This window comes from Maniola jurtina, chromosome 1 (genome assembly GCF_905333055.1).
Source record: "Maniola jurtina chromosome 1, ilManJurt1.1, whole genome shotgun sequence".
NCBI classification, from domain to species: Eukaryota; Metazoa; Arthropoda; class Insecta; order Lepidoptera; family Nymphalidae; genus Maniola; species Maniola jurtina.
This window is the reverse complement of record NC_060029.1, coordinates 5110072-5128321: the sequence shown is the minus strand read 5'-3', so window position 1 is coordinate 5128321 and position 18250 is coordinate 5110072. Positions and strand designations below refer to the sequence as shown.

At 34.9% G+C, this 18250-nt stretch overlaps 1 protein-coding gene across 3 annotated transcripts in view; it reads left to right on the top strand.

Moving 5' to 3' along the window:
* The first annotated feature begins 640 nt into the window (after positions 1-640).
* The window catches only part of LOC123864335 (ras-related and estrogen-regulated growth inhibitor-like protein), a 30376-nt gene continuing 12766 nt past the window's right edge, over positions 641-18250 (top strand). For 2 of the 3 annotated variants that reach the window (XR_006795756.1, XM_045904692.1), the window contains exons 1-2: positions 641-864; positions 15105-15194. Coding sequence is in view for 2 of the 3 variants with exons in the window: in XM_045904692.1 (XP_045760648.1) it covers positions 15122-15194 (73 nt within the window). In the remaining variant the exon portion in view is untranslated. The remainder of the gene's footprint in view (positions 865-15104; positions 15195-18250) is intronic. The other variant, XM_045904705.1, reaches the window with a different exon arrangement.

Sequence of the window (18250 nt, the reverse complement as noted above, 5' to 3'; positions counted from 1 at the left end):
TTGATAAACTAATGGGAGGTTAAAGATCGCTTATAAGAAGTCTCAATCGATTTGTTTTTATGGTCCGGGTGACACAGGCCACTTTTTATACGAACAAAACAAAATCGATATATGACAGGTCTATTGTTAAATCCAAAAAACTGGAGATCGGTAAATGGTACATAGGTACCTAAGCTAATCTGATTACAAAAGCTCTTCTTCATATTTTATTCAGTTATCTTTAAGATATGAACCGTCTAAATAAATGTAATTGCGTCTTTAAGATATATGTATCTTCACAGGTGTAGGTATTTAATAATAGGGTAGGTAGGTACGGCAGAATGTAGGTTTATCATCAATTTGATCTTGAAAGTACATACAAGTCCTGTCTTACCATATAAGGCACCCTACTACTCCAGAGAATCAGGGCGGCTTATAAAAAGTCGGTCATTGGAGTCAGATTGAAAGAATCTGGTCAGCTGTCTCTCCAAGCACGGAGATCAACGCTCTCATTGTGTCGGGTAAGGTAGTGACAGAGAAAATTGGGCTCCAGATTCCTCCGGTATTTTTGTGTATGAAAACTGTTCGGAAGGCGGGCAGATGTGGCTAGTTACGATACGTATATAAGAACGAAGTACGCCCGCGCCGCCCAGTCGTTTACAGACGCTCACTCTCGTCGCTTGCTTTATCACGTGCGGAGTGCGGTTTAATCCACGTTTCATCTAATCAATCTTTCGTACATCGTTTTATACACAGAGGAGGTGTAGAAAATCTAATGAACTAAAACTATTGTTTATAGTGTTTTGTGTTGAGACTGTTTACACAAGTGCTGGCTTGCGTTTGCCTAAAGCTGAAAGCTCGGTCGCAGTTTTGTTGAAATTACAGGTAAGCTCGTAATTTAGCTCTAGTATACAACTATACATGTGTATTTTATTTGAAATCTAAGTGTAGACTTTATATTTTTGATAGTCTTATACTTAGAGTAGATAATAGAGTAGAAATAGTAAATAATAAGATATTGATTTTAACTATTTTGTGGTAAATATCCATTTTACTTTCTTCTGTTTTTGATGCATGCAACAAAAATTTGACTTTAGAGGCATATCATAGATTAGTACACGGAGATTCGAATATTATATCAATGCACATAGGTATAAAAGATCACTATCTAACTATAAATATACCATACCATAATAATTCCAAATCAATATTATTAGTTCAATGATATCAATGAAATATTTTGTTACAATGTTGAGTAGGAATGCTGTATACTACTCATGTCAAGTATATCTGAGTATCTGACTCTATAAAATAGTCATATTTTGAATATGTGAATAAATTAATAGTTAGTAGGTACCGTAGCATTATTACATTTTATTCTGTGGTTATACTTAGTCAATGGTCGGCAATAGGTTTGACTTTCGCAGAATGAATAGGTAAGGTAGCCTATTCCAGGCCTTATACTACCACTTATTTATTATATCCTAGGCGAAAATATAAACAAACCAGACATACAAAGTTATCCGTGGTTACGAGACCACTCATTTCCATTAGCGCTAACTCTATCCTTCCCATAAATTTTCCGCAATGTGATGATAGGTACAGATAATATTTGTAAGTATATCATATTATGTATTACAGGTACCTATTATACTAAATATATGGCGGTATCATCCAATGTGAGAATGGACGGCATGGTATGAACTTTGTAACATAATAGGTATTTTGTGTTTTTTAACACATTCGCTGCGGTGGCACTAGAACAAGACATGCCAGCGCTATACGAGTCATTACTAACCGTATATATATCAGTCATACCAGCTACGTTACGACCTACTACATATATTCCCGTATCAGGACTTGACTTCCAAGGTGCTTAAAAACATAAAAACTCTTCGCTTTTACAAAATTTTTGGACTAATCGATGGTATTTCTTACCCTTGTTTATACTAGTATAATAGCTACAGTCGCCCGGGATTCTCTGTAATAATCCAAAAGTTAGGTGCATTTTTCAAAAAAAAACTGATTTTACCGGAATTTAGGTATACCTACTCCTCGTGAAGCATAGAACAGATGTTATGCTAGTGATGGGGTATACTGGTAAAATAGATATTAAATTTCAAAGTTATTTCTTTAAATCATACAAAATCTACAAAAAATATTGCAACTTTTCCTTTACCTAAAATAATAACAAATTAACAAATAAATATGACCTCAACCAATTTCAAAATTATACATTTAACCGGGTTAAATAATAAAATTAACAAAGGCACAGAGACTTAAGAAAACAAATGCCAGAAAGTTATGAAAGCAAAATCATGCTTATTTAGACAACCTTCGTTATTATGATTACATAAAATATCAAATCATCTGTTAATTGATCGAACGGGGGCAAACAGATCATAGTATTCATAGATGAAGGTGATAGTGCCTTGTGGTTAAGATGTTGGCCTCCAATTTGGGAGGTCCTGGTTCTAATAATCTAAACTGAATTAGGAGCTATTTATTTATTTTATTTATTTATTTAATAATCGGACAACACAGATCCATTAGTGTTAGTAACAAAAACCTTAAAAATTATGTTAGTACTTAAACACTAAGTAGTTAGTAACAATACAAACTTAGAAACTATGTTAGTACTTAAACACTAAGTAGTTAGTAACAATAAAAAAAAAACTTAAAAACTATGTTAGTACTTAATTACTAAAAGGGATTTAGTCCTCTGCATGAGTTTCCCCAGCAGAGGACCATCCGCCTTATCACTAATCATACGCAGGATGCTGTTGCTGCTTCCACGGACTCTGCACAATAGTGAGGCTGTTTTCCTGCGCCAGACGGCATCAAAGCCGTCTGTCCGCGCCTTGGTAAACATAGCCGATGCACTGCAGAACCGAGGTTGCCGCAACAGAATCCTGAACGCATTATTGTATTGGACTCGCAGAGCATTGTAAGCCCTTTGCGTGTAGTGAACCCACAGGCTTGCTGAGTATAAGGATGTACATGTACAGTATGCCTTGAACAGTGTGATTTTCACAGCATCTGTACATCCTACAGCTATATGCGTTTTAAGGATTTAACGAAATGCCTGAGTGAGAGTTTTTAATGAGAATGTTTTTACGAGGTACAGAAACACCCGGGGTCGGGCTATGACGGATAGGCCTGGGAAATCAAAAGTTCCCACGGGATTTTTAGCAACCTAAATCCACGCGGGCGAAGCTGTGGGCATCAGCTAGTCTTTAATAAATCATCAAAAACAGATTAGATATATATTTTTTACTTTTATCACACATCCTAACTCATGAATGATTCACATTTTACATCAGATGTTTAGTAGGTAGGTAGGTACATAGTACACAGTCGTATAATGATTTGTACATCAAAATATTATTATCGTAAGTCGTTCGGAAAATTTCGTACTGTGTAAGATTTGTTACCTAAATAAAAATGTCGAGGAAAAACGAACTTTATCTGAATTGAACAATCTCCGGGGCCTACCCATTAGTTATCAAGTTTTTATATTCGCAATTTTTTGGGTTAATTCCAAATGTTCGTTCACTCATAGTTATTAGATAAATGTATTACATTTCCGACAGCCGAGATTTTATCAACGGGCTATTAACTTTTAATTACTTACTAGTTTCATTACCGATACAATTTCAATCGTATTCAATTTCATATTGTAGGTATTATCAAATCCAATTAAATATCAGATTTAATTTCAGAAAGAAAATTAATATTATCTATCGTTATTATTCATCGGCAGTTACTTATTGTTTTATCATTTATAATAATCACAGAACTGAAATTATTAGGTACATATTTATAAATATAATATTTAATTTACTATTTCAGTTAAGTTGGCTCTACATGGCCTCGTTTCTATGATATAATAAGTATTTAAAAATAATTATTACAATAAATATGTACAATTAATTGTGATTTTACAACAATAATTAATTATTATTAATTACTTAATTCTAACTCTGTAAATGAGTACGGTACTGAGATGCCGTATCATTTTGATTTTAAAACGCACTTTACCATAGATGTATAGTAAGTACATAGTAAGTAGATACTGCTAGGTATAATATGTACTTTTTGTAACAATTTATTTTTTTAAGTTAAATAAATAAATATACCTGGAATAGCGGCCAATTTTACCTAACGCAAAATTTACGTAATCCCACACAATGTTTTGTGTAATTTACAAACCAGAATATTATTCATGACAAGCGAAATTGATAATTCCCTGCCATGTGACCGGACGTCGGGCGCTGAGCGGGAAACGTGTTGGCAGTTTATTTCGTGTTCAAGATTTTAGTTTATTTACATCTGATTCTACTATACAATGTGGTTAAATTTCAGGTGAATTGATGTATGTGTGTTTAAAATAATAAATAACCCGCAGATTTAGCGATTATATAAACCTATTCTAGATTTAATTTGAATTGCTGGGTTTATTGCTATAGAAAATACGTGCAGTAGTATGTTTTCTATACAATATGAATATAGAATTCTGAAGAGAAGTTTCCCTAGCGCGCTCCCCAGTGCTCTTCATACAAACGAAGCTCACTGGATTTCTATCACTAATATTTCTCTTTCCTAGTGCTAGGAATTGGTACGACAACAGTGCATCGGGTTGAATTTGAACCGACCGCGCCGCGCCGCCGAGCTTTTGGATTTTAGTCCGTTCCTTTGACCTTTGAGCGATTGAGGCTCTCCATTCTATCTACTATATTTTCGAATAGAGAGATTATAAGAGCTTGATCGCTTAATATTCAAATAATAACTAAAATACGTTTGTTTAAAGCACGCCAAGAATAATTTGAAAGTATTGCCGTCACCTCACAATATACCAGTGTGAAGTCCAACCCTCTGTTTGCTACCGAGTAAATTTTCGTTTTTGTTACGCTGTCAATTAGTTTCATACAGGCTAAGGACAACTGAACTGATGTAGACACAGTGTTCCGTTTGAAAATTCTCATTAGCCTAATTTTACACGCTTAACCTCATATGAGTCAGCCAAAACATTGTGCAATTTTCATGACTGCGTTGGATCTTATTGTTGGGCTAACAACTAGGTCAAGTTTACTACAAAGTCTGGTAACAAACCCCCCTCCCCTTTGATGTAAAAATTTCCACAATCTATTCAAGTTCACCTATTTCGTTTTCATCTCAATCATACAAATATTCACTCAAGTTCACGAGCCCTTCACAGTTACTGAAGGGTTTTCTTAAAAAAATATTCCGATAACGGAATATTTTGAAATGTTGCAACTGATGGATCATAGTATATAATTAGTCGGTGTAAGCAACGAGAAATGAATGAATGCCTTGATGAATTATGTATACAAACCTCTAAATGCCAGAAGTAAAAATATTTTAGGAATGGAATAATTTGATAAAGGACCTTCAACTATTCTGTTCTGTTTAAAAGTTTCGTAAGCGATGAATGAATGTACTCGTAACGCAGATAACACTGTGTAGTAACAGATTTAAACTCTGATTTTTTAACTGTCTAAACAAACTACGTCAATCATTCAATAGAGAAAAAAAAAAATTAACACCGGACAGAGCAAGGACCTCAGTAGCTTACAAATAATTAAGTACATAGGAATATTCATGTGAGATCATGTCTCGGATCTATAACACTGGCAACATGCAATGTTCATAGACTTCAGTCTTAAGGTAATAAGGAGTTTTGGACGAGAAGATATCTCAAAGATTCACAAACGCTGCCCAGTCGAGTTGGATTCGGCGCATAACCTCTTAAGAAAACTCAGAGTTACTCAGCGAGAGATAAAGACAGCTATGCTCGGATCTTCACTACGTGATCAAGTCAGAAATGAGGAGATCCGTAGAAGAACCAAAGTAACCGATATAGCTCAACGGGTTGCGAAGCTGAAGTGGCAATAAGCAGACCACATAGTTCGATGAACCGATAGACGGTAGGGTCGCAAGATACTGGAATGGACTATCAAGCGGAGCATTTGTAGACCTTCTACTAGATGGATAAACTACACCAAACGAGTACACCAGGGAGCCACTGGATTAGCGGTATAAGACCATAACATGTGGAAGTCCCTAGACGCCTATCGATTGATGACGACGATGAAGACTACGATACAGTTAGAACTTAGATAAATAAATACAAGATCAATTAGACATTCAGTAATAGCTGTATCAGTTTACGTGTGGTAGTTTGAAATATTTATACAAAGATAGTTTACATAGACCTCATATTTTACAAAGGATTATTGATATTTTACAGATGCTTGTCGAATAAAAATCGACATTCCTCCGTAATTTGACAACGAGACAATATTCGGAAAATATTATTTTGACAAAAGATAAATGGCCATGTCAAATGAGACTCATAAATAGTTGGCTAGTAGATAATGGCCGAACTGTGGCTCCAAGTTCCAGAAGGCGTTCACCTCGTGGACTAAATATAAATCGGTCCACAATCAACATGCCTGCTAATCCAACACAACGATGCATTTGGATGAAAATAATTAGCGTCAATAAGCATTGAATGATATGATATTGATGATTATTGACATTATTTATTTTCATATCACACATGTAAATGCCCGCCAAGAATGTCGCTAACGAAACAAATAATTTCAAAATACTTGAAATAGGTAGGTAAATCTTTTGCACCATCTTCCTCAGGCTAAAAACTAATCACTGAAGGCTTTTTAAATACATATTCGATATTAATTATTTATGTCTGCGATTCATCCGCGTGGACTACATTTTCAAATTCCTATATTATTACCTCTTAAAGCAGGGGTCGGCAGTTTATTATAGTTGGGTTCAAATGCGAAATTCATAATCCTATAAAGTGCATTCTATCATGCAAAATGTGCACAAGTTAAACTTTTAAATTTATTCATTCATAGATAATAATTCAGCGATTCAAGAATCGATCACCCGCGGTCCGGACCGGCGCGGTGCCCGAATAGTTTCAAACCAATACACGATACTCGGACAAATAACCTGAGTTTTACCCGTTCTATATATAATTATGTATACTTATATATGTATTGGTGGACATATTAATTAAAGTTTTTTGTCTGATGTATAAATATTTTACTCATCAAATATATTATCATTATCTAAAGAATGTGTCGCGAAAAATGTACCAAAATGTGAGATTGTCCTCATTAGTCAGACACCCCCCATTAAAATGTTTTGAACATTTTTATAGTAAAATTGCACAAACATTTTTATTTTTACGAAAAATATGTGTTCATAACTGTTTTTAACCCCCGACCCAAAAAGAGGGGTGTTATAAGTTTGACGTGTGTATCTGTGTATCTGTGTATCTGTGTATCTGTCTGTGGCATCGTAGCGCCTAAACGAATGAACCGATTTTAATTTAGTTTTTTTTGTTTGAAAGGTGGCTTGATCGAGAGTGTTCTTAGCTATAATCTAAAAAAATTGGTTCAGCCGTTTAAGAGTTATCAGCTCTTTTCTAGTTTTCTTGTAGAAAAGAAGGTTAGATAACCGTTAGGTTCATAATATTATGTCAATTGACAAATGTCAAGCTGTCAAGGTGGACGTTGCCTAAATACATAATTATTTATTTGAAAATGATGTTTTGGAAAACTCAGATACTTTGGATCGTCGGGGGTGTTATAAATTTTTAATTTACACTTGTGCTGGTTGAAGTTGTATTGTAGTAAAAAAAAGTTTATTATTTTAGCAACCAGTTTATGGCTTACCAAGTGTGGTATACTTACGTAAAACAAATATTTACCGTTTCCTCCTTAGGTGTTCTTCAAATCTCGTTCAGTAGGTTTATTACTTTCATTGTGATCTTTGAACGATATATCTCTGACTGAAAGTATCCGCAAGAGCAACAAAGTCTTTGATCTTTTATATAAACCCGGCTAACGACACCGCGAAAGATGAAATCCAGTTTTGGGACACCGGATGTTGTATAGTAAAAAATACCACTTATCTAACTAAAATTATGTAATAATAAATCTTAATATCCTATTTCTGGTCTGTGGCAATCGAGTAATAAGTAGGTAACACACATTATAAGACTATTATTTTGTTCGTTGTGACTTGTGATATAATACGGTCTTGAGCGTATTAATTATCTAATCAATTAATCTTACCTACTAGCTATTATTGATTTATTTAAAGTACCATTTAATAATGTAAACAAGGAAGTGCCCATCAAGGCCTCTTTCTATCAATGTCAAAGGAATCTCCGAAACTTGGCTCCTGAACCTTGAGTTCGGCTTGTACACTTGAGTCTGTGGGAATAGGCGCCTTTATTTGAAGGCCAAAACCTTCGTGACACAGCAAACCAATTGAGGTCTTTAGGCAAAATCAATAACATGTAAACAAGGACTTAACATTGTTATTGTATAACTCGGAGACAATATAAAATTTGTTTCATGTTCAGTTGATTGGAAATCGCTTGTTGATAATGTAATTTGTAAAGATCTATTTTTAGATTTGTAAAGAGAATCAGATTACAAATGATGCTCTGCTGGTAAGGGGCTTAAACAAACAATAGCTAAGTAATACCACTCGATTTCCTATGTACGGTCGATTCGAAAATGATTCAAACTACATATCTTGATATTCCAAATCAGTTAAAATATCTCCTGTACCTGAAAACAAAGTGGTATGGGCAGGCAAGCTATTTAATAACTGTATACACAATTGCGGGCAGTTAGACACGGACTAATAAATCCATACTAATGTCGTAGTGTCAGTCGGACTCTCTGTTAGCTTTTTACTGATTTTGAAGAAGTGAGGGTCAGCTAAGTCAGATATAATAGAACACTTTAGAATACGCCAGTTTCTAAGACACAAATCTCGGAAAATTAAAGTTTCCACGGGACTTTTTCAAAACCTCAAACCGCCTTATTTTATGTATATCTAACAAAGGTTTTAGTGTCCAAACCATATACGAACTATGGTTAAAATTTAAAAAAAACATTGATGGGATGCGTACAAAATGACACACAATGATCATAAATAGGTAATTAATATCATTGATTATGTAACGTTCATTATTAGGCAGGTATATGGCGTTTAAAATCCGTTCCCACTGATGAGTAAGACAGAATATACTAAACGGACGAGAGTAGAAGAGATAGCTTTGTGTGTAACCCAAATGCATTAGTTTTAAGACTTCATTTTATTAGACGCCTAAGAAGCCTAGGTACTATGTACCTAAGTATATATTATTTTTTTACATTATATTTAATTATATAAATATCATTTACTACATGTAATTAAATAGAAACACGTTACAATTACAAACCACGTACATATTTTCAAGTTCAATGTTTGAAATGTGAATTTATATTTCGATGCGAGAGATCTACTCACGTCCCACGCCTCGACTCATCTAACCGTGAGGAACATAATTGTTAAGTACAAACCGCCCTTTAATAAAAAAAATCTACGCCTACGTTTAACCTTTTGCATCGCAAGTTTGATATAATATTTTCTCAAAATTTTCACCAAAATTTCTAAAAGCAATAAAGTAATGTTGATAGTTGATACGCTCTTTTATTGAAATTATTATTAGATGGAACGTGAAACCTATGTATTAGATATTTGGAGCAACCATGGTACCTGATTTTCCAACAGTGGTTAATTTTATTTTAAGCTTTGAACAAAGCTTAAAATAAAATTACAATTTTTTTGCACTTTATTTGTAAACCGAAATACAAGAGAATAACGAGAGATATTGTAAAAAATAAATAATTAGGTAAGTAGTTGTTGTATTGTTGTTTATATGTATTTACCTAATTGAAAGCTCCTCTTGCTCTAAGGTACTGCTACATAAAAAATTTATAGATAAATTCATTTTTTCTAATAGCTATATTTATTTATTTATTTATTTATTGTGTGTATATTGTGTGTTGTGTGAGCAATAAGATATGTTAGAAAATAGCACCTACTGGGTAACCTTCACCTATAAGTTGTCTGGAAGCAATGTAGACCTGTTACAAGCATAAACATCTCTACGGGTGGTCCTTCAATCCACGTGCCTGTTACAGGAGCTATCATTATGATTCATTATGTAAAAGACTTTGAGCTATTTACTTGATAATCAACTACGTAGTTTTGAAAGACGTTCTGGCTTTTGGCAGTGAAACGAACGTATCCTGTACACGTTCAACATTATTAGCTGACTAAATAATAATGATTGCTGAATGGTTATTCATTATTTGGGTAGATTTATTTGAAAAGGAGTCCGACTTTTGGCGACTTACAGCTACAGCCCATCACTGAAATGTCGCTCAGTGCTGAAATGCTCTCCATATTGAATTGAAAAATAAATCTTTGAGCATTTTTTTGAAACTTTTTTTTATGGAAATTGAACAAAACCATAGATACAGCTTTTAATTTATAGAATGTGTCTGCTAAATTTCATTTAATTTGACTGGTAAATAAATCAAATAGGAATCAGACTCCATTTGCATAAAGTGCTACTAACCCAAGTTTTTTTTTTTCACTTCATACAAGTTCATACTACATTATTGAAAAATAATTAATAGATGAACTTCCGTTATTTAAATGCACTCCTTTCAAATATTTCACAGATTTTTGTCATTTTGCCCATACATACCTACACCAAAATGTATCCAAAAACAGTCACTTAATTTTAACGAGTTTTGGAAGGCTCTTAATTTATTTACGTCCCTACAGCTAATATTATAATGTAACATTAATAATTATTATATATTGCGTACATACGTTTCAATATTTGGCCGTTAGCCTCTTGGCAAAGCTATTCAAAACAAAAATTTCTATCAAAGAGTCACGCAATAACAAAAACAAAAAAATGAAACATTCTAAAAGTTTTTGCATATCGATTTGCACCTTTCTTGCACATTTAGCCAAGCATTTAACTTTCTGCTGCTGCGTCAAAAGCAAAAGCTTGGCAGCATCCGGCGTTTTTTTACAAGAGTGGATATAATTTTATTCGTTGGCGCCGACCATAAATAAAAGCTTGACATCGTCGCGACGGTAAGGCTGCCTATCCACCAGAGATGTGCGATGTAGATTAGTCGTGAGCGAGATTAAAGGGAAGCTGCGAAACTATGTGACTAAGTATTTACAACAAAGCTACTGTACCAGAGCGGGTATGATATGTTATGAAGATCTACGCGTTTCGCCGAGGGATTTGTGCGATGACGATGCACATTGCGAGCTAAAGTACTTATACTTAGTCATTCATTGGCTGTGCTGCATTAGTTTTTCCCTCCATTTTGATATGGGCACCATCAAGTCAAGAGTGAATAGGCATCTTCATCTTAGAAGGCATCATCACTTGCCATCAGATATGATTGCAGCCAAGCGCAAGATTATAAATTTAAAAAAATACTTCCCATAGCTACAACTAGTTCTTATCCTTAGCTCGAGTCCTTAGCTCGAATCGCTTGGTTCAACTAGTATGTATAAATAACCACTCCTCTGCTTTGCGCAGTCGGGTAAAAACTTAGCTTCGACGAACCCCATTCCACCAGAGCTTAGCTAAGCTATGCTATAAAAATCAAGCGATCCTATTGGTGGGTTTGACACCTATCCGTAGCTTAGCAACGTAGTACATCTCTGGTGGAAAGGCAGCCTTACTGCCGGCGGAGGCACACGGCAGTTCAGTCGATCAAGTTCCCCGGGTTTTAAATGAAATGTCTACAATAATAAACCAGAAAATTTATTGCAATAGGTATTAAATATGTTATCTACGGGACGGACATCGTAGTTTCGTATTGCGTTCTACGTTTCGGATTGTATCATCTCAATTAGATACTATAATATGATGTAGGTATAATTTTTTTAGATGACGCTCGTGACCTCGTCTGTGTGAATACAGATTTTTTAAAGTCCCGTTGGAATCAAATTTCAATTCGTCAAAATCGGATAAACAGATGGGCCTTTGAAAATCCCGTGGAAACTCTGATTATTATCTGGCTTCCTAAAGAGTAGCCTATAAAGAATGCAAACTACTGCCCTAATACTGCTACTGTACCTTTCGCCAAGTTGGTTGAACAGTTGGGCTGTGAAAAGGTAACAGATACTTCCGTTTTGAAATATAATATAAGTAGGATATGGATCTTTTCCTTTTTTTACACAAAAGAAGATTTTACACGATTGAAAAAAAAGTTGCCACACGTTTTGCCACTGGCTCTACCTACTCTTCCTCGATCAAAGTTAAAAATATAAATTCAATGAAAAATTTATTTCGTCTTTCAAAAGTTTTAGTGATAAAACCCGTCAAGTGCCTGTCAATAAAAATCACGTAAAAACCATAACCAGACTTACAACTGAAATTAAGTAGGTATTAGTACCTACCTACATCGACTTTCAATTATTGCAACGTCCGTGTCGTCGTGCATTGCTCGCATGCCACTCGCGTGCCAACAATAATCGAGTGAGCGAAAGGAATTTGATTTATTCGAATAAAAAAAGCTTAAAATATAATTTAGTAGATGATACCCGCGACTTCGTTCCCTTTGATATCATCATCATCATTATGATCAACCCATCACCGGTCCACTACTGAGACGGATCTCCTCTCAGAATGAGAAGGGTTTTGGCCATAGTCCGCCGTGCTGGCCAAATGCGGATGGGTAGAATTCGAACACTTTTGAGAACATTATGGAGAACTCTCAGGCATGGAGGTTTCCTCACGTTGTTTTCCTTCACCATTAAAGAATTGTGATACATTTTTCAAATGCACATAACTTCAAAATGTTAGAGGGACGTGCCCGGAATGCTCCAAATCGTCTTCCAAAAAGACTGTCGCCGCTTTCTCGCGTGGACTTAGGTTTTTCAAAAACCGAGGAAATTCTTGGACTTTACGGGCAAAAAGTATCTTCTGTCGAAAGTCCCGACAGAGGAATGAAAAGGAATTAGGCGCTTGACACTTTGCCCCAAAATTCGGGCCCGCCTGGGACGGGTGTGGTATCTAAACACAATCATTATAGGTCCTAACCCAATAACAGACCTTATATTTAATCGACATACACAACTGATGGTATACGTAATATTCTTATGAAAATTACGTGCTTGCTTGCACAATTCGTTAAGGATAAATCTCAGATAAATATGGAATAATATTCTATTTACTTACGCTTTAGATTTCATTACCTACGTCATTGTTTACGATGTCACTTGCAAACTCGTCTACGGTTATTCAACCGTTTGGGAGACAAGTGCTGACGTAAAGCACCGCCATGCTATTAATATCCACCAAACCCCATTGCGATGTTAGTGAGATTTTTGTGAATAAAAAGCTTGGACCCACAGAAAGCGCGACGATATCGACGCACGACGTCAACAAATCATGTTTTCATTCACAAAAAGCAACTAACTCTATTGCTTCTTGAAAACTAGATCCATATTCCATACAATGAATAGGTATTTTCTACGCTAGCGTGCTACTTCTAGGCTGTATCCACCAATCCCCTGTCAGTAGGTATCTACTACCTAACTAAGATTTGTAAAGATTTTTCTAAAAAATCAACGGCATTTGCATAAGCTGATCTAAATCACGTTTCGCTTTATCCTTTCTTTAGTATCTATTAGATATTTGAAATCGATAGTGTTTTAGATTTACTGAACTGAAAACCTAGGTACAGCTGAAAATAAGAATGCGTTTACATTTAGTGGAGTTGTTACAAAAATATCTCTTTTTCGCAGTCTTGAATTAGATTTATTTACATCTTTTACTGCAATTCTTTTCTAAATACATAGTTACATAGGTAGATACTAGGTACTACGGATTTAAATACTACTGTACCGTTAAAGTAATCTGTATTTATATGTTTTAAAGGAAGAAACTGTCTGACATAAATGTCCAGAAGTTCAAAGTGTTAAACCGCGTAGTTACTTACCTACTGTCCATAGTAACTTGAGATACGTATCTAATGTATGCCGTTCTCCCTATAAAGTAGACCTCAGTAGAGTAATATGAAGTGTATTTTCAAAAATTCCTGTGTACAGTCATAAATTCATAACGGTATTTTGACGTATTTTTTTGTACGACTCGTATGCAGTGTGCACGCAAGTGGGTAGACGTCACGTCATCGAAGAGTGAGAACTATCTACCTAATGAATGGAACTAAGAACATTTAGTTTATCCCGCTGCTTTTAGATTTAGTACTTGGAAGAGGTTCAAGACAATCAAACGAAATTTTGTGGTTTTACGGCCGTATGTTTTCTTAAAATAATTGGTTGTCAGAAAGGGCAAAACTAATATTAAACAATGACTGCGAGTTACAAAAATACATTAAGAAAATAGAAATTGAGATGAATAAGTAGAACTCTATGCCTACGCGTCTACAAATATAATTTTATTTCTTACAAATAGTTAATACTTATCTATAAGATCTGACTCTTATAGATTAGTATTACATATAATATATAACGAAATAATAATGACCCAAGCCTTCCAGTGTATATTAAATAGCGCCCGCTTCGCTCATGATAATTTGGCCTTTTGTCTTCAACTTTTATAAAATTCTATTTACTGCATCCCATCGTGCTGTGTTATACTTTTTAATTATTGATCAATTACAGCCTATCCTACTAAGTAATACCTATCATTAATGTGAACGTTTGCATGTTGGTCATTCCTTCACAACACAATGACTGAACCGATTGGGCTGGAAATTAGAATGGAGATAGGTACTTACCCTTATACCCTGAATTAATGCAAATAGGCTACTTTTTATTCCAGAAAATCAAAGAGTTCCCGCGAGATTTTTAAATAACCTATATCCACGAGTTTCAAGTCATCATCTACTAGGTATTATTATATAATATTCTACCTTTACTGAGTTAGGTACTCAAATGCGTGCAAAGGACTCAGCTCGAATATCTGGGCCATATAATGCGCAACTCGAAATGTGACCTGCTACAGCTTATAATACAGGACAAGATAAAAGGCGAACGTAGACCTGTACGTAGACGAATATCCTGGCTTAAGAATCTTCGCCAGTGGTTCAACATGAGTACAAGGTCACTGTTTAGGCCAGCGGAGAACAAAATCCAGCTAACGTTAATCAATGCCAACCTCCGGTAGGAGATGGCACTAGAAGAGACGAGATTCTACCTTTACTTTGTGTTTGTTACAGCAGACCTGAACCCAGCCATGAGGGACGAACGCGCGAGCCCTCCGCGCGTGCGCATCGCCGTCATTGGCAGCTCCCGCGTTGGCAAGTCCGGTGAGCAAAACCGATACTCTATTTATTTTTACCCAACTGCGGCAAAGGAAGGGTAATGATTTTAGCAGTCTATGTATGTATGTACTTATGTATGTCTGTTTGTATCCAGATTCTGTGTATTCCACCGTAGACCCAAATCGAAAAAATCGGCCCAGTAGTTTAGACAAACTACTGGGCCGATTTTGATGAATGAGGTGTCAATTGATTCGTTGTAAAGGTCCGGGTGACATAGGCTATATTTTATACGAAAAAATTGACCTAACGTACGTTACGTCAAAAAAAGGGGGTCTCCAAAAAAACTTTTTTTGCTATGGTATCGAGTATGATGTCAAATAAAAGAGGAGAAAATTCTGAGCTCATGAATATAAATGTACAACAAAATTAACCAAGCGACAGAAAAACAATTTTACTCTAATATTTAGGAATGTTTCGGGTTTTAGTTTTCATCTTTATCTTGTTCGCGAGTCAACATTCCCGAACCGATATAAATTTGATTGATATTAATATTTCCCTCACTAATGTATTAAAATAAATCCATCAACAAAAGTTATGCGATATTAATGTGAGTTACTCTAAACAAATCACAATCATTACTTTGCTTTTAGTTTTAACTTCTAATACAATATTTAAAACATCTGCTAGGTAACTTATTTTTAGCACTCGTCAAAAACAGAATTTAGAAGCTATAGTGTCTGTATACATAAAATACATTAACAATCATAACTTTTGAAATATCTCGTGTGTTCATAGATAACATCGTATGACCCAAATGCCTTTCAGCGTCCATCATATTATGTTTAAATGGTTCATAGTTTTTAAAAATATTTTCGGTCCACTTTTACTTTCATCGCATTACAGAAATTTGAAACTGTGCAAATTTCTCATCGAGTCGAAATCTAAAATGTTTCCCACCTCAATAAATGATTCAACAACATCTTAATGGACAAAGGTGTTGATGTGACCTCATTAATGTAGAACATTATCGTATCATATTATATTTTATACGGGTTTATAAAAATACGAAAATAAGCCAATGGCCTATCTTTACTGTATCGAGCGAAAATATTGCAAAAACGCTAGAAAATATTCTATATGAAATTCTAAATAGAAACTTTCTATTAAAACTTAATACGTATCTACCTAAATATAAAAAACATAAAGTAGGTAGGTAGTTATTTAATTTTTTTTTGACTTGGTCTTACATCGTGAGGAAAGTTCATGCCTGAGAGTTCTTCATAATGTTCTCAAAGGTGTGTGAAGTTTGCCAATCGTCACTTGGCCAGCGTGGTGGACTATGACCCTTCTCATTCTGAGAGGAGACATACTCGGTAGTGAGTCGGCGGTGGGTTAATCACTATGATGATGATGTATTAATACTGAACTATTATAGGTAGGTACATAGTATTATTTCTAAACTAATTTCTCTCTCTAGAGAAAAGGCAATAATTGAATAAGTGACGAACAAAACAATTTCCGACTTTATTTGCGTACCTACACGTGCGTGTTTAATAGCTTCTACTGACGTTTATTATGAAAACGAACATAATATTATGAAAAATTTCAGCTTCCGCGGTTTTTTTGCCACAATATAATAATATTATCATCCTACACCTGTCCGTAAACATTATTTTACGACCATCCAAGTCCAAAGTGCGGTAACATCACTCCCAGATTTTACTCCGTGCAATCATAACTTCCGGAAATAACTATTACAATAAAAATATTAAGTAGTTTTATAGTAAAAATCAAATCTTATTATACAAATCCTAGTATATAACTTAAAATTTAAAAAACCCCCGACACAAAAACCTCTATAAGAAAACTAGAAAAAAGCTGATAACTTTCAAACGGCTGAACAGATTTTCTTCGATTATAGCTAAGAACACTCTCGATCAAGCCACCTTTCAAACGAAAAAAACTACTTAAATTAAAATCGGTCCAGTCGTTTAGGAGCTACGATGCCACAGACAGATACACAGATACACACGTCAAATTTATAACACCCCTCTTTTTGGGTCGGGGGTTAAAAACAAAGTATCAGTCCGTGTTTGAAATATTTACTGTATTTGCATAAAGCTCCTAAACTTTTAAGTGATTCCCAACATCATATTTCCACGAGGAACGTTTATGTAATGCATAACACATCACATGAAACGGATAAAGTCGTGGGTGCAAGTAATTAAATAAAGTTAAAGCGACAAATAAGCAGTAGGTACATTCCGGGTTTTTTATTCCACTAACTTTTCATACACAAGTACTTATGTTTGAGGAAGTCGAGCCGAGCTAAAAGAGTGCTAATTTTATGTATTTTCTGAGCAAACTTTCATAACATAATATTCCGCAAACAATTTGTACGAAAAGAATTTTTATATTTAGAGATGTCACAAACAAATTCTTTTATGGAGAAGAGGGCCGTTAAATTTGTTAATATGCCGGCTTTATTACTTATAAGACTACATTATAATAAAGGTATCCGAGTAAATACAATTTCAAGCAATATTTTAAGGACAAAGCTTTCTTGTAACTGTCGATCGATGTCACCGCAAACAAAGTCCTATAGTTTTGGTATTCTGAGCCAAGAGCTTTCAAAACGTCCGCCTGTTTGTAGCTATGTATTATAATTATAAATTTTAGGCCCGTTTCACTCAAAATTCATTATCAAAGTCAAAGTCAAAATCATTTATTCAAAGTAGGTACAATAATTCTACTCTTTTTGATGGTCGAAATTGTTAAATTTGTACGATATAGTGGTGATAATTAATTACGTTACTTAAAACTAAAGCTACGATGGTTACAAACGCGCCCAAGTCTGAGAAGAGCCCACAACAAACTCAGCCGGGTCATCACGCGTAATCCATCGCCAGCTCACTATTGCACACGGGTCTCCTCTCCGACTAGCCCATAGTATACCACGCTGACCAAGTGAGAATTGGCAGAGTTCACCATAGATATGGACTTCACACACCTTTGAGAACATTATGGAAAACTCTGAGACGTGCAAGTTTCTTCACGATATTTTCCTTTACTGCAATTTAATATTAACATCTAATTAAAAG